The sequence below is a fragment of the Micropterus salmoides genome, unplaced genomic scaffold, assembly GCF_014851395.1.
Source record: "Micropterus salmoides isolate LMB-PRFRI ecotype aquatic unplaced genomic scaffold, ASM1485139v1 Ms_hic_scaffold_8, whole genome shotgun sequence".
In the NCBI taxonomy this organism is placed as follows: domain Eukaryota; kingdom Metazoa; phylum Chordata; class Actinopteri; order Centrarchiformes; family Centrarchidae; genus Micropterus; species Micropterus salmoides.
Window position 1 is genome coordinate 38,437,291 of NW_024044570.1, and position 23,404 is coordinate 38,460,694.

At 42.1% G+C, this 23,404-nt stretch overlaps 1 protein-coding gene across 1 annotated transcript in view; it reads left to right on the forward strand.

Moving 5' to 3' along the window:
- Positions 1-23,404, forward strand: part of LOC119893116 (anoctamin-1-like) — a 70,650-nt gene that overhangs the window by 18,784 nt on the left and 28,462 nt on the right. Inside the window, exons 3-6 of the mRNA XM_038705068.1 lie at positions 5,871-5,969; positions 15,174-15,325; positions 18,699-18,753; positions 19,296-19,344. Coding sequence (XP_038560996.1) covers positions 5,871-5,969; positions 15,174-15,325; positions 18,699-18,753; positions 19,296-19,344 — 355 coding nt within the window. The remainder of the gene's footprint in view (positions 1-5,870; positions 5,970-15,173; positions 15,326-18,698; positions 18,754-19,295; positions 19,345-23,404) is intronic.

Here is a 23,404-nt window from a genome sequence, read left to right on the forward strand (position 1 = left end):
CACTCTGTTGTGAAGTTTGCAGACGACACCACCATCATTGGCCGGATTTCAAACAATGATGAGACTTCATATTGGGAGGAAATTCATAATCTTGTAGAGTGGTGCTCAGAGAACATCCTACTTCTCAACCTTAAAAAAACCAAGGAGCTGATCATTGATTTTAGGAACAAGGAGAGCACACTCCTATCTACATCAGTGGTGCTGAGGTGGAGCAGGTGAACAGTTTCAGGTTTCTGGGAATCAGCATCACAGAGAAGCTGACATGGTCATCTTACATCTCCACGCTGGTGAAGAAAGCTCAGAAACAACTGTATTTCTTGAGGAAGCTTAAGAAGGCCAAATTCCCTTGCCAAGTTCTTGTCAGCTTTTACAGAGGAGCAATAGAAAGAATCCTGACTGGAAACATCACTAACATGGGATATGCACAGCTTAGGACCGGAAGGGCATATATCAGTGAGATGAGGTGCCTACAGAGCCCAAAGGATACTAAAGGATAGTACCCACCCAGCCCCAGCCTGTTCACCCTGCTGGGGATATGGAAGTTTCTGCTGCCACACCACCAGACCCCCCTCCCCCCAAGTTATGTGGTGCTAATTAGCAGAGTTTCAGGAGCGGGACCACACATCAACCATGTCATCGCCAGGATTTCCATGTCGTCCACCCACACGTCCTAACTCCTCCCCTTCGTTCTTGTATCCTGCACGGCTCTCGCATTCAGCACCCGAACCTAGACCAAGCAAAAGCTTGACGAGCACGCTACGCCAACGCTGCTACCCCATAATACGAATCATCACAAGCTACTCCATCCATCCACTTACCTCTTTGAGAAGTGTCGGTATATCGCCATCAAACAAAGAATTATTCGGACGAACTCAGGACAGTCATTATCAATGTCCACATCAGCAGACCCTGCACCAGAACACTCTTACTACTACTACACCCTTGTTTTCCAAAATCGTAAAGCTGTCCAGGAAGAGGGTGAGTCCAGCCTTAACTCCATCTCTTCCATGTTTCGCTTCATCGCAACAATTGGGAACTTTAACCTGAGAATCCTTCGCCTCACAAGAACAGCTGATCACAGCGTTACCCCGCTCCAGCAAGACCCCTTCATAAATGATTTCGAAACCGTTAAAGATGAAAGAATACCGTTTACAGAACAGACAATACAGCAAACTTTTCAACGCTATCATGTCAGCATGGCATGCCCACAGTTCCGTCAACACCAGCTCCCTTCCAGGTGACGCATTACGCACGCCGTGACGTCAGCGCTACTGTTAGTGGGACAGTAGATATTTTCTCCAGCTCAAGACGGTAAACGTCAGTACCAAAGCAAGCAGGATTCCAACAACTGAATTCCGGAGCCTCCACCTCGCATCAGTGTTTACAGCAACAGCACCAGCAGCGGGGCTCCAGGCACCAAGATGCCATCACTCCCAGTCATACACGACAGCAGTGATTTCAGCAACCGACTCCAGCCAGGGCACAGGGATACCAGTGCCCCCGGCCACCTACCATGGACCGACTTCAGTCGGGGCTCTGGGCACCAGGATGCCGGCTGCCCAGCTTCAACCACAGTAACCGATAGCAATTACACCTCAAGCGACCTCAGCAGCTGCCTGCAGTAGGAGTTTGGCACCGACATGCCAGCGTCCCTGCCGTTCCCTACCAATAACCTCAGCAGAGGGTGTCAGTAGGGACGTCGGGCACCAAGAAGCCAATAGTCGTTTCGAGCTTACATCGAGCTCTCAGTCGTTTCAAGCCAACATCGAGCTCTCAGCCACTCCGAACTCACAGTTGTTTGCAAACTAACATCTGGTTCACAATCATTCAAGTTCTCAGTCGTTTCGCACTATCGTCCGGCTAACGATCATTTCGAGCTGCCATTCGGCCAACAGTCGTTTCAAGCTTATATCCGGCTAACAGTCATCTCGAGCTTACAGTTGTCTCGCGTCTAAAGTCACTTCAGGGTCACGTCCGGCTCTGTCGTTTCACGCTCACGTCCGGCTCTCAGTCGTTTCGCGCTCAGTCTTACTAACGGTTATTTGAGCTAGCATTCCGCTAACAGTCGTCTCGAACTAACATCCGGCCAACAGTCGTCTCGAGCTAACATCTGGCCAACAGCTGTCTCAAGCTCACGGTCAATTCAAGCTCTGTCGCTTCATGCCATCGTCCGGCTCTCAGTCGCTTCGTGCCATCGTCCGGTTCACAGTCGTCTCGAGCTCACAGTCTATTCAAGCTCTGTCACCCAGAGCTAACATCCAGCTCTCATTCGTATCGTGCTATTGTCCGGCTCCCAGTTGTTTCATTTATATTATTGTATATTGTCTGCTTCATAGCAGAAGGGAGTTACAAACTCAATTTCACATTACAACCTGTTAAATAAATCTACCTTGCAACAATTTGAATTTTAGAAGCTCATGAAGTGGTTACAACTGAGGGCTATAGGAATGCATGGCTAAATAGAGCTGTGACTCTCTGTCAGCTCAGCTACAGGAGCGGACCCAGAATAACTCTCATCAGTTGTTATCTATAAACACTAGCAGGACTAAAGTTACAGTAAGGCTGTGTTAAAACTACGGCACATCATCACTGCGCTGCAACATTATGCTTTATTAAATGTCACATCATTAACTAAATTGATAGATAATGTCAGTCCAGTGACTGTTACCTGACAACTGACCTGCCTCCCATTCTCTGGTACTGGCAGTAACTCAGCCTGCCGAATGAACGAAAGACTCCGAGGACCCATTTGAATGGTGAACAAATAATTTATTCCTGCTCCACATAAGCCGAGCTGTCACGTGACAAATGAACGACTCAAACCTAGAGACCCACAGTTGAAAGTCGTGAACTAATCAATTCTGTTTCCTGTGCTGATGTAGCCCATGCAGCTGCAGTGTGACGGGTGAATGTATGAGTCCAAGACTATTCACGCATGCGTGAAAATGAACGAATTGGCATCTTCCACACACATTTTAGGTTTCCTCTGGGACAAAGGACATCTTGTACTTAGATATTCAACTGCAGCAAACCAACTACTCTGCCACTTAACATCATACTGAGCAAAACATAACAAAATTGTAGATCTGCAATATTAACCTAATAACAGTTCACACAGGCTTACCAGGCGTAATTACTGATTATTTAAAGGACTGACCTGCCGATTCCAATTCTTTCTTTCTATAACTATAACAAACATCTTTGTAACTTTTCTTTATTGGAAAATATTTTTTTATTATTACCACCAGCATAAACTTTGGCTATTGTCACTGGGGTCTATTAAGTTTAATGGTCATTATGAAAAATTGATTATTTGATAACATTCGCATTTTAACTGGAAGGTTCTGTTTTGTAGCTACAAATAAAAAACAACAAAAAATATTAGGCCATTTTTAAATATATTTTCATTGAAAATGTCTCAAAGAAGACAGTGGTTAGCGCTGTTGCCTCACAGTAAGAAGGTCGTGGGTTCAAACCCCGGTTGCCCTGGCCTTTCTGTGTGGAGTTTGCATGTTCTCCCCGTGTCTGCGTGGGTTTTCTCCGGGTGCTCCGGCTTCCTCTCACCATCCAAAGACCCCTTTTGTCTGATACTAGCTGGGAAAGGCTCCAGCCCCCCGCGACCCTGTACGCAGGATAAGCAGTTGACGATGGATGGATATTCTGAGAACATGCCTTTCTAGTCTTTGCAACCACAGAAAGCGCTTTTACACTATATCACATTCACTCACCCACCCAAGAACACTTTGACATGCAGCCTTGAGGAGCCAGGGCTTGAACCGCCAATCTTCAGATTAACGGGCTACTTGCTCTACTTCCTGGGCCTCAGCTGCCCTTTGTGTAGAGACCTAGAGGACTTTTCCCATAATGTTTGCAGAACCTTTAGAGGACCAACCTAGAATATTACTTTTTTTGTCCTATTTAAGTCCTTCCATCTGGGTGGTGCGGTGGTTAGCACTGTTGCCTCACAGCAAGAAGGTTGTGGGTTCAAACCGTAGTCGTTCCAGGTCTTTCTGCGTGGAGTTTGCATGCTCTATGCAGGTGCTCCTCCCACCGTCCAAAGACATGCGGACTAGGTTAATTGGTGACGATAAGTTGTCCTTAGTGTGGACTGGCGACCTGTCCAGGGTGTGCCTGATGTCAGTTGGGATTGGCTCCAGCCCCCCGCGACCCTTTACACAGGATAAGCGGTTGACGATAGATAGATGGATGGATGTCTGATTAACACATAACAAACATTTACCAAAAAGACTGTGTTCATGTAAATGTATACTTAACAAGCAGGGTGCAATACATATTTTGAAATATAGTAAAAAGATGATGCACTTTAATAATTGCATCTTTACATTGATGAAAACCAGAAGGGTTGTTTCTACACTATATGATTACCATTCATAATTATTGTTATAGTATGGGAACGTTTACTTTACATCCCAAAAGTCCTTTTTGTGATGTTAAGTTATGTTGGGAAAAAGTCCCGAATGAAATTTCACCATGTGTCCAGATTGTGCCGTGTGCTCAGGTTTAAGTACCCATGCAGGACATGTAACTAAGCAGCTAAAGCTAAAGAAGCTAAAAAAAAAACAAGGAAATCCACTTAGGTAATCCAGAGAACAGCGTAAATACAAAGTCCATCAAGAGAAAGTAATCCAAAAGGGCAGAACAAAGCCCAACAGGCAGACAAGCAGGTGCTCGCAGCAGAGTGACAAACAATGGAACAGCAAGGACAGAACTGATAGGTGAAACCATGGGGCCGTCAGACAGGCATACACACTAGCAGTCGTCACCAATCAGGCAGACAGACAACTTCCCCTGAAGCTCTGCTAAATAACGTTCCACAATCCTTTAAAGAACTCCACATCGTGACCGTCTGGGAACATTACCAGGCAACGTCCTAGACACCAGCGAGACATTCTCAAAATTTTCTGGGAACATTAACAGGCAACGTCCTTGACAACGTTCTCAAGAAGTTCAGGGAACATTACATTTCTGAATTAAATACGGTCACCTAAATGTTCCTAGAATGTCCTGAATGTTCCCTGAAGGTCTGCCAAATAACGTCTCCCAACCCTTTAAAGAACTTCACATCCTGACTGTCTGGGAACGTTAAATTTCTAACTGGGAACCAGACCCAAAACAGACCAATACAAAACCAGACAGGGGAAGAGACAGGAAACAGGTTCAAAACCCCCGAACATACGCACAAATTTATATATTAACCTAAAACCCCCAAAACCAAGGAACTACAAGGTAAAAACACAAAGCAGACGGACAGAATCATGGCCCCATGTGACAACAGGGAACCATGTTGGAACGTTCTGATTAAGTATGTAACACAATGTTCTCATATGGCCAACAGAAGACCATATGGGAATGTTCTGTATATGACCTAAATTTCCTCTTTGTAATGTTGCTGTTACCACAAAATAACCAATATGGAACGTCCCCGTAAAGTCATGTAGGGAACATTATTTAATATGACCAACGTAGACCCATATGAGAAAGTTCTGATAAGGTTTGTAACAAAACATTCTCATATGGCCAACAGAGGACCATATTGGAACGTTCTGCTTATGTCCTCTTTGTAACACTGCTAGGTGACCATAAAAACCCCCAATATGGAACGTTCCACTAAAGTCCTATCAGGAACGTTAAACTATAGCACTTTCATAACCAAAAGAGGGTGTTTCCGGAACGTCTCTAATGTTCTGGAAAGGTCCAGGACGTTTGTCACCTTTGCAGGACATGTTACACGTTTGTGGGAACGTTACCTATTACCACCTACCTGGGAATGTTAGTCTTTTTTTTTTTAGGTTTACTGATGAAAATATAGGTACGTTGTATAAAACTAAGCTATGTTGTCTCTCTCTTAGGCTAAAATTCCAGGGGTGGGCTTTGTGAAGATTCACGCACCCTGGAACGTGCTCTGTCGAGAGGCCGAGTTAATGAAGCTAAAGATGCCCACCAAGAAGGTAAGATTCACTGTCTCTTTTCATTCTCTCTGTCTGGTTAAAATATGAAGAAGCACTATTTACTATTTACTATTCAAGTTACCCAGTTGATGTGTGTGTGTGTGTGTGTGTGTGTGTGTGTGTGTGTGTTCTTGTTTTTCTATTCTGGTGGGGACTTTGACCTGACTCCACACAGACCGGTGGGGTCCCGTTGTACGTTGACCTAAATTGAGGTCACCACAGCAGAGCCCTATCACTAGCTGCAAAACAGTATTTAAATATTCAGTTTTCTAACAAGTTCCCATTCGATAAATTTTCAAGACATAATCTGTGGGCAAGTATATTTGTGTGTCACCAGCACAAATATGAAAAGAAATGCCATGTTTATGGATAATATGTCCAAGGGGAAGCAGATACAAGGAAAACAAAATGGGTCCTAAGACCGACCCCTGAGGCACACCATATTTAACTGGACAGAATGAGGAGACATAGTTGTTTACAGACTAACAAAACTTCCTATTTCACAGGTAGGATGAAAACCATTCTAGGGCAGTACCAGAGATCCCCACCCAGTGCCTCAGTCTGTCTAACATGATGTTGTGATCAATGGTGTCAAAAGCAGCGCTAAGGTCCAGGAGTACAAGGACTGAGCACATGCCTTCATCAGCAGACATTAAAAGGTCATTGGTGACTTTAAGCAGGGCAGTCTCAGTGCTGTGGTACTTCCTAAAACCAGACTGAAACTTTTCAAATAATTTGTTATTTTCCAGTACAGTGAGCAGCTGTTTGGACACAATTCTTTTTAGAATCTTTGCAATAAAAGGCAGTTTTGAAATTGGTCTAAAATTATGTGGGAGGGAGGGATCTAAACCAGGTTTCTTTAAAAGTGGGTTCACGCAAGCCGTTTTAAAATAATCAGGGACACAACCAGTAGATAGGGAGCTGTTGAAAACAGAGATCAAATGGGGCCCAACAGAATCTATTACTTTCAGTAAAAATTTTGTAGGTATTACATCAAGTGGGCTGGAGGACATCTCATTTGTGATACTGTTTTTAAAAGCTCAGACAAGTCGATGGGATAAAACTGGTTAAAACTCTCTTGTTGCTGGTGAGGAACCTCTGAGTAAGAGGCCACGGGGGTAACAGAGGCTCTGATTGACACCACCTTATTGCTAAAATAAGATAAAAACAATTCACAGTCATCATTACTTCCAGCTGAGGCACAAGGAGGGGTTGGGTTTACCAGCTGATCCACAGTCTTAAACAGAAACCTGGGATTGTGTTTATGTGTAGTAATGAGTTCAGAAAAATAGTGTGTTCTGGCATCCTTAACCATGTTATTGTAGTTAATTAATAAATCCTTCAGACTGAGGTAATGGACTTGGAGACTGGATTTTTTCCATCTGCGCTCTGCTTTCCTGCATTCCCTTTTTAGGCTGCGAATGCTGTCATTTATCCAGGGTTGCTTACTAGCTTTAGACGTAGGCCTAACCTTTAGAGGAGCAGTAATATTTAGTGAGGACAAGCAGATATGATTGAAGTGATCGACCAGATTTTTGGTGTTGGAATCAGACAGGTGTTGGCTTTGGCTCTGAAAGAATGCGCAAAACTTTGAAACACTTTGTTCATTAAAGAAGCGAGAACACATGGAGCTTGGTGAGGCAGCATGAGTAACAGGCGAATCACAGCTAAAAACAATACATCTATGGTCAGATATGGTCATGTCCACGAATTCCACAGAGGAAATGCTGACACCCAGTGTATGACCACGGTTATGTGTTTGCCCTTTGACATGTTGTTTGAAGTTAAAAGAAGTGGCCATATTTAAAAAGTTAGTTGCATTAACATTGGTGGGGTCATCAACATGAATATTAAAATCGCCACAAAGAACAATTCTGTCATAATTTAAAACCAGAGTAGATAAAAATTCAGGAAGTTCTGATAAAAATCCTCCAGGCGGTTTTGGGGGGCGATAAATTATAACAAATATGATAGGTTGCAGTCCTCCAACTTTAAGAGTGAGAACTTCAAAGGAGTTAAATTCATTACAGCGTACTTGATGACATTTTAAATTTTCCCTATACACGCTCACTAGCCCACCACCACAACCACTGACCCTCGGTTGACTAAAACAATCATATTGAGGAGGACACAATTCAGCTAGCTGGCTATAGTCATTCATTTCAATTTCAATTTCAATTTCAATTTTATTTATATAGCGCCAAATCACAACAACAGTTATCTCACAGCGCTTTTCATAAAAGAGCAGGTCTAGACCGTACTCTGTGATGATATTTACAGAAGCCCAGCAGTTCCCACCAAGAGCAAGCACTAGGCAACTTGGTTAGATTGGTCACGGGGTGATGTTGGTTGGCTCACCTGTATGTCGTGATTGGCTTGCGTGCTTGTCGGGGGTTAGAGGCATTAGGTGCGGTCCTGGACTGGGCTGGTGTGCGGCTCTGTCCTGTGTGCATGTTGTGCATCCTGATAATTGTATTTTGGTTTCCTGAGGGGTTTGGTGGCTGGTTGTTGGAGAGGTGGGGGAGCGGGAGATGGGGTTGACGGGGTGTGTTGGTGGTGTGGACTGGAACTTTTGAACTGGTTGGAGATCCTGTATGGTGGAGGATTCCGAGTTGGGGTGCGTCGATGGTTGTTTTGTGGTCGCGGCCCTTTGGATCGTGGATCGGGTCGGGTTGTGAGATTCCCACTTTCTGTAATACCGCCCCTGGTCACAAGTTGGCTTATCCAATCAAATCTCCCCTGACTACCCTAACTTCTTCAGCTAGGCTAAAAGTAACGTGAGTCAGATCAGCTAAAACACAAGAAAAAGCGTCTAGTGACAGAACAAGTTTGAAAACCCACTGCTTTAAGGAGGCTCTCCATCTTTTATGACGGGCATCTGGCATCTTATCTCATTCACATCAGGGCTGATGTGAGGGCTTTTGTGTGTGTTCTCTTCTCCTTGCTAAAGCAGTGAAAGAGAAAACATTGCTATTCACATGGGCGGCAGTGGCTCAGGAGGTAGTGCGAGTTGCCCGTTAATCAGAAGATCAGCGGCTCAATGCCCAGGTCCTCCAGGCTGCATGTCGTAGTATCCTTGGCCAAGATACTGAACCCCGAATGGCTGTTCCATCAGTGTGTGAATGTTAGTTTCTGTATTAGCATTTAGGCTCAGAGTGTGAATGTAGTGTAAAAGCGCTTTGAGTGGTCGCAAAGACTAGAAAGGCGCTATACAAATACGGAGCATTTGCATGTCTGTAAAGGTCATAGTTATCATAGACGGTTAAAATCAAGGACTTGGTTAAGATACTCAGAGTAGTTTTACCTCTCATCCAAGAAGCTTCTTCATTATTGACTGACTGGCAGGGAATCTAAGCTATTTAATCTCTGTGGGGTCGTTGATCGATACCTTTTAGTTCGTTATTACTCCTGGCTGTTGTGACAACAGTCGTTATGGTCGTTGGAGCAACCCAAGGCCAAGTCTGAACAACTGTTGTTTACATTGTCACATGAGGCCAAATGTGAGCGTTCGTTTAGTTTCCTGGGAACTGAAAATGGGACAGCATTGTAAGTTGGGGATAAGTGGTGTGTCAGACCACCTCCCCTGGCAATCCAAAGTAGAGGAAGTAAAGCATGACAAGAAACAAAAGGGGCAGAATAAGTAAAGCTAACAGAAACACACAAGGAATGATATCACAAAATAAAACATTCAAAAGCAAGGAACACAGACAGAGAAAACAAGACCAGAACACAGGAAAAAACTAAACACACCCAACCAACTCAAAACCATTACATTTATGCTGTGTCTCAATTCGGGTACTTCCTTGAGTATACTAACATTCAGTACACTGCGTACACTATGTACTTACTTGCTTAGTGCCTTAATTTCGACAGGTTAGTGTTGTCTCAAATCAAACACTGCTGTTGTGCACTAACCGAAAATGACTATCGCAATATTGCGCAATCCCCCCAGCACAGAGGCCGACTGCAGAGCTCCAAAATAACAGCCAGGCTTTATCACACAGAATAAATGCTCAGAATCGGGTTTATTGCCAAGTTCAAACTTACAAGTAATTTGCTTTGTTATATTAGTGTTTATTTATATTTTAAGTTTCACAAGCCAAGAATTTTCTGTACCACATGTCTCTTCATTTAATTTAAATTACTCAAATGTAATGACAGAATAACAGCGGTACGAACATTAAAACTATACTACGGCTGTGTTTTCCTCTGCTGTTGTTGGTGGAGTCTCTGCTGCGTTGGCTGCAGTGGTCTGTATGACCGGGGGGAGAGGAGGGCTCTGTGAGCCGACAGCTGGCCGGCCTCGCTAGCTCCTCCCGCTGGTTGGCACAAGCTTCCCCCGCTGTCACTTACGGAGCTCCTCAACTCCTAAAACGTTCAAGCACATTTTTGTTCCGCCATCACTTTTCGTAAAACTGTCAATATTCGACATCTACACAGTTAATTTCTCGCCCCAAAACTTCTCAGAAGTGCATTTAGTCATGAAATAGTGTACAAAACTTTTAAAAGACGTTCTGTTGTTGGCCTCGCTCTCTGCTGCTTTCCGCTTCTCTCGTGTTGTTGGCCCCGCCCACTTCCGCTACGTAGCTAAAATGGCGGTTGTTGAGGGTGAGAAGTGTCCATCGTTCCACACTCAACTTTTTGGCCTTTATGAGTGCACCATCTGGGTACTTACAGTACACTGCATTTTGCCATACTTCATAGTGTGAACACACTTATGCACTCAAAATAGTAAGTATAAGTATGAAAGTATGCGAATTGAGACACAGCATTAGTCTGGGAAGATCTGTCAAGCCTCAGAGAGGCTTTCCAACCCCCTTTGGAGATCCTTGTGTTCACTACAATAACATCAATTTAACGTTAGCTGAGAACTACAGTTCCACAATACACTCATGTTAACCTTGAAGCGTTCATAACAATAAACATCAACAAATCTCATCAGTAACCTTACATTGATCAAAAGCTTAACAGTCTTATGCTTAGCCAAGTAACGTTAAGCTATGCTATGCCTAGTTATCAGTGGCAGCTGGCCAATAGAGGGCGCTAGGGCGACGCCCTCCCTGGTGGTGGAAACTTCTTATATACAGTTTATGGGTGAAAAGTTTTTTGATTTTTCTTTTTAAAATATAATTAGCAGATCTTTTACCTACATTTATAAGCGGGGCACTATGTAGTTTTTCCGAGTAGCTTAAGTTAGCTACCATTAGCTTAACTTGATCGGCAGCTAACATTAGCATTGTAACATTAATACACAGCTATCGGCAGGCTGTGTTAAGTCTTGTTTAATAAGTAGAGCTGTATTTCATTGTATAAGTTCTCACAGAGCTGTTAATTTAAGATTAATTAATTTAAATAAAATTATTTAACTTAAATAAGATTATTTAACTTAAATAATTTTATTTAACGGCTCCATAGTTGATCCGAGGACCGGTTAAAACTATATCTGCCAATCACAATCTGCCATGTCATCACGTTATCTGACATTATCGACAGGCGCAGGCCCGCAAGCCGATCTGACACCCGAGCACATCTGCTACCTACACCGTCTTGATGCGTTGTTGAGTAGTTCACACATAAGGACTAGCGACCGCTGATTTACTGATTTACAGCCCGACAGTCGCCAAGTGGCAAATCACGTGGTGTAAACTAGGCTTTATCACCTTTCATGGTGAGTGTCAAATCAACAAGTTTGGGCTTTAGCCTAGTTCACACTACACGATTAGAGGCAGCCTTTACTTGAGTATTTTCTTTTCATGCCACTATCTATGTTTATGTCCACCGTATGTTTTTCTATATTAATGTAATAATATGATATTGGCATTAAATAATTTCTGACTATTTCACAAAGCACTGGTATCCTGCCATTTGTATTGGGATGGTTACTGAAACTGACTGGATATGGCACAGCCCCACCTAAAATATTTTTCACCAGCCGCCACTGCTAGTTATGTTACCAGTCTGTAGAGGGAGAGAAGTTCCTTTATTGTGCTACTTGTCAACTGATGATTCTGTTGTGGGTTTAGCAAGACGGGGAATAATTGTGCCATTGCAGCCTTTTGCTGTTGTTGTGTTGTTCCGATCATGCAGATGGAGGACACGGTTGCTCTGTCTAGCGAGAGCTACTTAGTTGCTCTTGTCGAAGTTAGCTGCCAGACTTTGTGTTCAAGCTGCTGGCACTGACTAAGCCCGTTTGCAGGGTCTTAGGCAAGTCGCTGTCATAAGACCAGAGAGTTCTGCTTGGTGTCTGCTCTATGCAGGACACACTGGACAGCTGCAGCAGCTTCAGTAGAGAACATCCCTGAGAAAACAGAGCAAACAGATGTTGTGCTAAGGTTTTGCTGATCAGGTGACATTGTAGGTCATAGGTCACACGTCACAGTGATCAGTCGTAGCTGAAAGCTGGGTCAATGGTCTGAGTTCCCACTTTGGTGTGAATTCCTTCAAGATTATGGGAGACTTCAAGGGCTCAAAGATTTAGGATACACAAATGAACAAATTTGTGTGTGAAGTCCCAGTGTTCCCAAGAATTATTTTTATAATAAATTCCCATATTTTATAATAAATATAGGAAAGTGACAAAAGTTATAAATAACTGTTCCTTACCTTCCTGCCTACTTACTTTTACTTGCCTTTGATCTAGATCTGCATCAGGAGGTCTTGATATTACATATACACAAATATTACAGCTAATTTAATACTTTATTTCTTAAAAGAGTGGAATAATAGGGCTATAAGTCTCTGATGTTCTAACAATAAGCTATTGGTAATTTGAGAAACACATAAGCCTCTTTCACACAGAGATTCAATAAACGCGGAAAGAATGCCCGCCAATATGCTGCATTCACTCATTCATACTGAACAAAATATTGCGCGTAATCCCGCAACCATGTGTGCTTTCATGTAGTGCTTCAGCTTTCCGGGTTACCTCCCACTGAGTCCGCCTACGCCGCAGCTGCCGGAACTCATCCAGTCAATATTTAAAATAAAATACCCTGTGCAAAGTCCCGATCGTAAAAAACATCAAATCAATAAAATCTAAACATGTCAGCAAAATCGGGCAGGCAAAATGCTCTTATTCTGAAATGCTCCCTGTGGATATGTAGCCTAAAGTTGACGGAACAAAATGGGAGCAGAGAGAGCTGTGGAGAAGGTAGTAGAAGCACAAAAATGACAAATGAACAACAAGTCAGTGCTAAGACACTTCCAGTGGACACTGACGCCGGGCTGGGGTCCTAACAAAGCCGTGGTGCAGCTATAGTCGGTGGATTTAGACTGATAACAAAGACTGCGACTGGTAACACAGCAGCTTGAAACGTCACTCCTGTTCTGGCATGCCGGCTGTGGCTTTTCACAAAGACATCGTTCCGCCTCTGTTACTACTAACATTCCCGGCTCAGAGGCTTGGTACCTTTCACACAAGGCAGCTAGCCGCCATATCGCGGATATAATAACCTCCCTTAGGAGATGTCTTGATTGTTTTATTGTTTTTTTATCTTTTTACACCCAATTTCTTGTGTGAGATGAAGGCCAGCTAGTGTTGAATTAGTGTGTATTGCATGGCTGGGAGTGCGGCCTTTAGGAAAAAAAAATACATTGGTTGTTTTAGTGAAAACTATAATCAGCTGCTGTTCTGTACTTCAATTCAATTTTATTTATATAGCGCCAAATCGCAACAACAGTTATCTCACAGCGCTTTTCATAAAAGAGCAGGTCTAGACCATATGATGTTATTTACAGAAGCCCAACAGTTCCCACCAAGAGCAGCACTAGGCGACAGAGGCAAGGAAAAACTTCCTTTTAAGAGGCAGAAACCTCGAACAGAACCATGGCTCAGGGTGGGCGGCCATCTGCCTTGACCGGTTGGGGGTGAAGGAGAGAGAGGGAGAGAGAGAGAGAGAGAGAGAGAGAGAGAGAGAAAAAAAGAGAGGGATGGAAGGAGAGAGAGGGGAGGGAGGCAGCCTACACAATATACACACACAGAGGTACAGACAGTAAAGGTGATGTTGCTATAGACTAAATGAAAAATGGTACAGATATTTATAGTAGTGTTAATGATAACAATCGTAATGTTGATGATTATAATAACAATAATAATAATAGGACAAGTAACAATAGTTGTTGTAGCAGAGGGTGTCAAGCAGGAACACGGGGGCAGCAGGTGACCCGCAACCACAGATCCAGACTCCACAGCTCCAAAGCCAGAAACACCTGCAGGAAGTGATAGGAGGAGGAGAGAGGAGAGGGACGAGAAAGCACAAGACTACCGGAAAGGGGAGAAGTTGAGTTAGTAACATGCATTAATGGGATGAGGTTGCATACAGAGGGAGAGAAAGAGGAGGAGAAATCCCTAGGCAGTCTAGGCCTATAGCAGCATAACTAAGGAATGGTTCAGGACTCACCTGAGCCAGCCCTAACTATAAGCTTTATCAAAGAGGAAAGTCTTAAGCCTACTATTAAATGTGGAGATGGTGTCTGCCTCCTGAACCCAAACTGGAACCTGGTTCCACAGGAGAGGAGCTTGATAGCTGAACGCTCTGGCTCCTAGTCTACTTTTGGAGACTCTAGGAACTGCAAGTAACCCTGCATTCTGGGAGCGCAGTGCTCTGGTGGGGTAGTAAGGTACTATGAACTCTTTAAGATAAGATGGTGCCTGACCATTAAGAGCTTCGTAGGTAAGAAGAATAATTTTAAATTCTATTCTGGATTTTACTGGAAGCCAATGCAAAGAAGCTAAGACAGGAGAAATATGATCTCTTTTCCTGTTTCCTGTCAGAACACGTGCTGCAGCATTCTGGATCAGCTGAAGAGTCTTAATGGACTTTTTCGAGCAGCCTGATAATAAGGAATTGCAGTAATCCAGCCTAGAAGTAACAAATGCATGGACTATTTTTCTGCATCATTTTTAGACAGGCGATGCCATCAAGGGAAACTATATCTTTAGATAATGTGTCACGGAGGTGCTTAGGCCCCAGAACAATAACTTCAGTTTTATCTCCACAATTATGAAAAAGTGTGAAATTTTATTGTTACTGAAAATATAGTTGAACCTATTGTGCTTAATAAAAATGTTTTATGGTATTTCATATTTGTCCTTTGAATCTCTAATCTATTTTAGTATTTGTATTCTAAAAGTGTATCATATATAAAGTAACCTTAATTGATGTGTGAAAAGTGTGTGTGTGTGTGTTTTGTGGGCACTTCTAGGTGTATGAAGTTAAGCAGTCAAGCAGTGCTGTGGAGAAGATCAGTTCTTTGGTCAATAAAGTTCTGGAGCCTCTCCACCCTCATGTTGATGAACATAAACCCAAAAACATCAAACACCTTTCCCACACTTTCTCCAGGGAAAAACAACACCTGTAAGTACCCCTTTTACATGGAAATAAGTTGGACACTTGTAGCCCAACATGAATGTACAAGCAACACAACAACAAAGAGAACACCTATTTTGTCATTTTAGTAATTTTAGTAGTTAACAAAAAATGTTAGGGTGTGAGCAGGGCTTAGTGTGAAAAAAACAACCTACCAAAGTGAGCCAGGATAAAGTTGTCTCATAAAAACTCAGAACTGCTCATGTGAACTGCTCATGTGTTGTGCCCTCAGATATTCTACAATATATCATAAACCATGGTTTATCAATTATAGAGGCTGGTCTGAGAGTACAGCCATATCTACAACGCTCAACAGTAGAATCAACTGTGCAAAATTCCCCGCAAACCAATAGGTAAGAGGTGTATTCCATAAGAGCATCTGACTGAACTGCTTATGTAACCGGCCCCGAGGTTGTACTGCACAGTCACTGAGCGATCTCGTACAGTCACTTAACAATCGCTCAGTGACTGTAAGAGATCGCTCAGTGACTATAAGAGATCGCTCAGTGACTATAAGAGATCGCTCAGTCAATGTAAGAGATCACTCAGTGACTGAGGTTGCGAGTTTGAGTCTGGACTGTGCAGTACAACCTCAGGGCTGGTTACATAAGCAGTTCAGTCAGATGCTCTTATGGAATACACTTCTTACCTATTGGTTTGCGGGGAATTTTTCACAGTTGATTCTACTGTTGAGCGTTGTAGATTACATTCACTGAGCGATCTCTTACAGTCACTGAGCGATCTCTTACAGTCACTGAGCGATCTCGTACAGTCACTTAACAATCTCTTACAGTCACTGAGCGATCTTTTACAGTCACTTAGGGATCTCTTACGTTGACTGAGCGATCTCGTACAGTCACTTAACAATCTCTTACAGTCACTGAGCGATCTCTTACAGTCACTTAGGGATCTCTTACATTGACTGAGCGATCTCGTACAGTCACTTAGGGATCTCTTACATTGACTGAGCGATCTCGTACAGTCACTTAACAATCTCTTACAGTCACTTAGCGATCTCTTACAGTCACTGAGCGATCTCTTACAGTCACTGAGCGATCTCTTACAGTCACTTAGGGATCTCTTACATTGACTGAGCGATCTCGTACAGTCACTTAACAATCTCTTACAGTCACTTAGCGATCTCTTACAGTCACTGAGCGATCTCTTACAGTCACTGAGCGATCTCGTACAGTCACTTAGGGATCTCTTACATTGACTGAGCAATCTCGTACAGTCACTGAGCGATCTCTTACAATCACTGAGCGATCTCTTACAGTCACTTAACAATCTCTTACAGTCACTGAGCGATCTCTTACAGTCACTTAGCGATCTCTTACAGTCACTGAGCGATCTCTTACAGTCACTGAGCGATCTCTTACGGTCACTGAGCGATCTCTTACAGTCACATAACGATCTCTTACAGTCACTTAGCGATCTCTTACAGTCACTGAGCGATCTCGTGCAGTCACTTAGCGATCTCTTACAGTCACTGAGCGATCTCTTACAGTCACTTAACGATATCTTACAGTCACTGAGCGATCTCGTACAGTCACTTAACGATCTCTTACAGTCACTTAACGATCTCTTACAGTCACTGAGCGATCTCTTACAGTCACTTAATGATCTCTTACAGTCACTGAGCGATCTCGTACAGTCACTTAGGGATCTCTTACAGTCACTTAACGATCTCTTACAGTCACTTAACGATCTCTTACAGTCACTGAGCGATTTCTTACAGTCACTTAACGATCTCTTACAGTCACTGAGCGATTTCTTACAGTCACTGAGCGATCTCTTACAGTCACTTAGGGATCTCTTACAGTCACTGAGCGATCTCTTACAGTCACTTATGGATCTCTTACAGTCACTTAACGATCTCTTACAGTCACTGAGCGATCTCTTACACTCACTGAGCGATCTCTTACAGTCACTTATGGATCTCTTACAGTCACTTAACGATCTCTTACAGTCACTGAGCGATCTCTTACACTCACTGAGCGATCTCTTACAGTCACTGAGCGATCTCGTACAGTCACTTAACGATCTCTTACAGTCACTGAGCGATCTCGTACAGTCACTGAGCGATCTCTTACAGTCACTTAACGATCTCTTACAGTGACTGAGCGATCTCTTACAGTCACTTAACGATCTCTTACAGTCACTGAGCGATCTCTTACAGTCACTTAACGATCTCTTACAGTCACTGAGCGATCTCGTACAGTCACTGAGCGATCTCTTACAGTCACTTAACGATCTCTTACAGTGACTGAGCGATCTCTTACAGTCACTTAACGATCTCTTACAGTCACTGAGCGATCTCTTACAGTCACTTAGCGATCTCTTACAGTCACTTAACTATCTCTTACAGTCACTTAGCGATCTCTTACAGTCACTGAGCGATCTCTTACAGTCACTTAACGATCTCTTACAGTCACTTAGCGATCTCTTACAGTCACTGAGCGATCTCTTACAGTCACTTAACGATCACTTACAGTCACTGAGCGATCTCTTACAGTCACAGAGCGATCTCTTACAGTCACTTAGCGATCTCTTACAAGCACTTAGCGATCTCTTACAGTCACTTAGCGATATCTTACAGTCACTGAGCGATCTCTTACAGTCACTGAGCGATCTCTTACAAGCACTGAGCGATCTCTTACAGTCACTGAGCGATCTCTTACAGTCACTTAACGATCACTTACAGTCACTGAGCGATCTCTTACAGTCACAGAGCGATCTCTTACAGTCACTTAGCGATCTCTTACAAGCACTTAGCGATCTCTTACAGTCACTTAGCGATATCTTACAGTCACTGAGCGATCTCTTACAGTCACTGAGCGATCTCTTACAAGCACTGAGCGATCTCTTACAAGCACTGAGCGATCTCGTACAGTCACTGAGCGATCTCGTGCAGTCACTTAACGATCTCTTACAGTCACTGAGCGATCTCGTGCAGTCACTGCGCGATCTCTTACATTGACTGAGCGATCTCTTACAGTCACTTAACGATCTCGTACAGTCACTTATCCTGTTTACACATTGCACTCCTGTATACATGTCACATAATACACCAATTATGGAAATACAATTAAGAGTTGATTAAAAAAAATAAAAAATTAAACTGATTAGCAGAGGTGAATGGTGAGTATGACTTGGTGGTTGTACTGATGGAATGACATTATATAACAATTTACAACAAAACAAAAAACAAAAGAAAATTATCAACAACAAATGGGGAAATGAGACAGTATTTTAAGTTCTTAAGTTACTATAGTAAGCTTTTACTATAGTAATGGGTCTCACCGTTAACAAACAGTAAGTGTGTGTGATTTTGTATTTGTGTGTCTCTGTGGAATAACAGGTTTGACCTCTCAGACAAAGATGACTTCTTTGACAGCAAAACCAGGAGTTCAATAGTAAGTCCACTGACATTTTTCTGGGATTTTTCCACCAACAGCAAAATATCCATTTATACATGACTGGAGTTTTTAACAAAGACATTTTTCTGACAGATAAATATTATACAATGAAGTAAAACCTTCCAGTTGTTCATTGGAAATCCCAGAGATAAACTAATAACAAGTAAAGCTAAGAAGTAATATAAACAGTTTGTCTATGATGAGGGTTATCGTCCATTCTGTCCCAGCATGTCTCTGTCATGTCATAGCACTGACACCATTAATTACATTTCAATCAGCTAACAAATAAATGCACAAATTGACAGGGTTTATCCAATCCCTAGATGTATATGCATTTAAAGTATTTATGTAAAATATAAGCTTTTACTCTCATCTCATCTTTCAGAACCATTTTGAATGGGATTGAGCCAGGAGTTTGGTTGAGGTCATTAATGCTATTGCAGATTAGAGATTTGTCATTGTTTCCTTGTATTGTTGATTATACACTAGAATATGTTCCATATGTTTTTTTAGATCTTCTGTTTTGTATTCCCTTTCAGGTTTTTGAAATACTAAAAAGAACAAAATGCAAGGCCAAGTACAACATGGGTATGTTTTGATCTCTGTCTCTCTCTCACTGCCTGACAGACAAACAAACAACATTGCACAAAATGGGATTAACTTGTACAAATGTGTTTCAAGTATTAAAAATCAGATAACTCGTACATTGGTTTCTAATCATAATCCAGCACCCTGTTTCAGAACGCAGGTTTAGTGAAAACTCTGAGTGTGTTCAGCTTGAGATGAGGAAAATTTTGGATTATCTATTCAGAGTCCGAGATCAGATAAACGTTATTTCAGTAACTGTGGCCACGGCTGTGAGCTAATTTCCTCGGGAGGAGGTTATTTTGAACAAACTCTGACTCCTCTCCTGAAGTAGCTGTCGGACACAGTTTTCTTTCCTCATTCATACTGTCCATATCAAAGCACATACGGAATGCATTCATTTGCAGTTTTTAGATACACTGAAATCTCAGTTAGATATTAGTTTGTCATCCAAACATGATCTTTATTGATTTAACACAGCACATTTAATAATAAATGTATAGCAATGTAGGCATCCCAATGCTACTCATTCCAAACATAGAACAAAAAAGTCGGAGATCTGAACAAAATCCCCATTTCACCCAAAAGTAATGCAAATAAATAAATAAAAATAAAACAATAATACTAATAATCATTGGTTGAGATACATCTAACTATTTTTCTAAACTATTTTTTGATAAAACGTTCTGCAAATGTCTGGCCATTTGGTATATTATCACAATAAAACCAAATTAATTCATCTGACTTTTACCAATGCCCTGGAAAATGGATTTGTATGATAGGCAAATTAGCTTATATTTAATGAGTAAATACCTCATAGCACATAAAAAAACATAAAAACTTGTAATTCAAAAAACGCTTCTATTTATGTATACTTTTAACTTTTAAACTGTGCCAGGAATTCATGCTTGCTTTATGGGCATTTGTTTTCTCATTCTCTGAAGAGATCAAGAGCTTTTTTCCCATTTGTTAAACCAGTGCTTACAAATGTGTCATGTGCATACCAAACATCCTACATGAAAAACAAAAAGCATCTTTAGATATTGAATATGCTAACCATGGAAAGCTTTCAAAATTAAAATGATTGCTTTTAACCCAAAGCTGTGCTGTGGATACTGGGACAACTTCACTTGCTTACGACCATACTTTCCCACTAAAGTTCCCTTCTACATTGTGGACACTGGTTTTCCCCCTTGCCCGCTGTCAAATGTCCTCTGGTTCTGTGGAAGGTATGTGAGTATAAATGGTATGGCGCTGCTCAAGTAGCGAAACGCAGTAGTGGTCTTGTTTGTTTTGTGTTAAATGTGTTTTTTCTTAAAATGTCGTTAGTGTGACAAGTGTTATGTGAAAGTCTGCATGTCTTTGGACGGTGGGAGGAAGCTGGAGACAACCCATGCAGACACGGGGAGAACATGCAAACTCCATAAAGAAAGGCTGGGGCAACAACTCACAGCCTTCTTGCTGTGAAGCAACAGTGCTAACCACTGCACCACCATGCTGTTCAGTTCAATTCAATTCGATTCAATTTTATTTATATAGCGCCAAATCACAACAACAGTTATCACTGAGCTCTTTTCATAAGAGAGCAGGTCTAGACCATACTCTGTGATGATATTTACAGAAACCCAACAATTCCCACCAAGAGCAGCACTAGGCGACAGAGGCAAGGAAAAACTTCCTTTTTAAGAGGCAGAAACCTCGAGCAGAACCATGGCTCAGGGTGGGCGGCCATCTGCCCCGACCGGTTGGGGGTGAAGGAGAGAGAGAGGGAGAGAGAGGAACAGAGAGAAAAAGAGAGGGATGGAAGGAGAGAGAGGGGAGGGAGGCAGCCTACACAATATACACACATAAGTACAGACAGTAAAGGTGATGTTGTGATAGACTGAATGAATAATGGTACAGATATTTATAGTAGTGTTAATGATAATAATCATAACGATAATGATAATAATAACAATAGGACTAGTAGCAGAGGGTGTCCTACACCAATTCAAGTTTGCTAGCTGAAGTTTATAATGAATTCTGTCGTAATATAGCAGGCTAATGCTAGCCCTGTCGTACTCTGCTAACAGCATGCTTTTGTTCTTTTATTAGAAGAGCCACGCCTGACTGATAATTACTGAATGACTTCTTTAGATGGATATCAGAAAATTCTTTGCATCAAGGAGACACAGGGAAGCAGTAGAGTATGAGGCGTATGATATGTCTGGCTGTAGTTTGTGATAACACACTGCCGCCATTCTTGTCCACAGTCTTGTCACTTCCCGTTTGGACTACTGCAACTCTCTCCTTTTCAGCCTCCCTCACAAATACCTTCATAAACTTCAACTGGTCCAGAATTCAGCTGCCCGTATCATAACTCGAACACCCTCCATCCACCACATCACTCCTGTTCTCCAACAGCTTCACTGGCTCCCAGTCCTGTGCCGTTTCCAATTCAAAGTCCTTCTGTTAACATTCAAGGCCATCCCCAACCTTGCCCCTCCGTATTTGTCTGATCTCCTGCAGGGTCCAACTTCCACCCGCTCCCTTAGATCCTCTTCCTCCATACACCTGTCTGTCCCCGCTGCTCGTCTCACCACAATGGGGAGCAGAGTATTCAGCCGCTCTGCCCCCCGTTTCTGGAACTCTTTACCACCCCAACTTAGAAACATCGATTCATTCTCCCATTTTAAATCGCAACTCAAAACACATCTGTTTAAAACTGCCTACCTCATTTGATGTAAATTTTTTGCTTTTAGCTTGTTTTAATGTTCTATTTTCTAGTTTTGCTGCTTTTAAATGTCTTTGCATCCCCGTACGGTGTCCTTGAGTGCCGAGAAAGGCGCCTTAAATAAATAATAAAAAAAAAAGGCGCCTTAAATAAATAATAAAAAAATAAATTAAAAAAATGTTTATTGTATTGTATTTTATGTATTATTTTTATTATTACTATAAACTAGTGAGCAAACGTAACATTAGTTGTCTGTTAACCAGGGATGGATATTAGCATCATCCAGTAGCAAGCCAAAAAGCAATTTTATTCTTTATGTCAAAAATGTAAATGTGAGGCTGTCAAGAGCCAGAAATCCTACCACAAGGTATTTTGTGGCTCCCTGCTGTATTTTGTAGCTCCCTGCTGTAAACGTAAATGCCTGAATTATAAATTTGCAGCTGGTACAAATGATCAGATTGTGTATTAGGATGTTTCTTCTGAAGAGAATGAGTAGCAGAGTGCTGAAGGAGGAAACAGAGGAGATGGAGAAACTAAGGTAGATGAAGAGTCACGGCGGCAAAGTATGGAGAATGACAGGCCAAAGTTACCACCACACCACACCATGGAGATGACACTAAGGGAGGAGCTTCAATTCAATTCAATCCTTCACTTCATCTATCTGTCTCCTGATGTAATCGGTGAGAAAGAGCAGGCAGTTGTAAGTGGAGTGGGATGTCCTGAAGCCTGATTGAAATGTATAGTCCAAATCATTAGAGGATATATGTATATATCTGCTCATAATTGATCTTCTCTGTTACGCTGATAGCGCACACAACATGGATATAGGCCGATAATTTCCCTGATCTAGCTTACTTCCTTTTATAGAAACGGATAACTCTCGCCTGTTTAAATTCATTGGGAAACATTCCCAGCATAGTGGAAAGGTTTACTATATGCGTTTCACAGGGGGTGAATCCGCAGCATCCCTAAGGAATCTGGCAGGAATATCAAGTCAGTTGCTTTGGATAGGTTAAATTCTTTAAGTTTCTTTAACACTGTTTCCTCAGACACTGTTGCAAAAGCATCAGCCCCTTGTTTTAAATAGAAAGTCTGGACTTGGCTCTCTCCATAGGATCCTGACAGACCCGGCAACTTATTAATCAAGGTTTTCGCAATGGTTGTAAAATACATATTTATTCTGTCAGCTACCCTGGCCTTATCTGATTTAACCTTTCCTCTAATATCCACGCTGAAATTGTATGTTTTAGTCTCGATTCAGTGACTTCTATAATTTACGTGGACTATCCTTTTTCTCTAATATTTTGTCATTGTAGTATTCTTTTTTTGGCCTCCTCTATGTTTTCTATT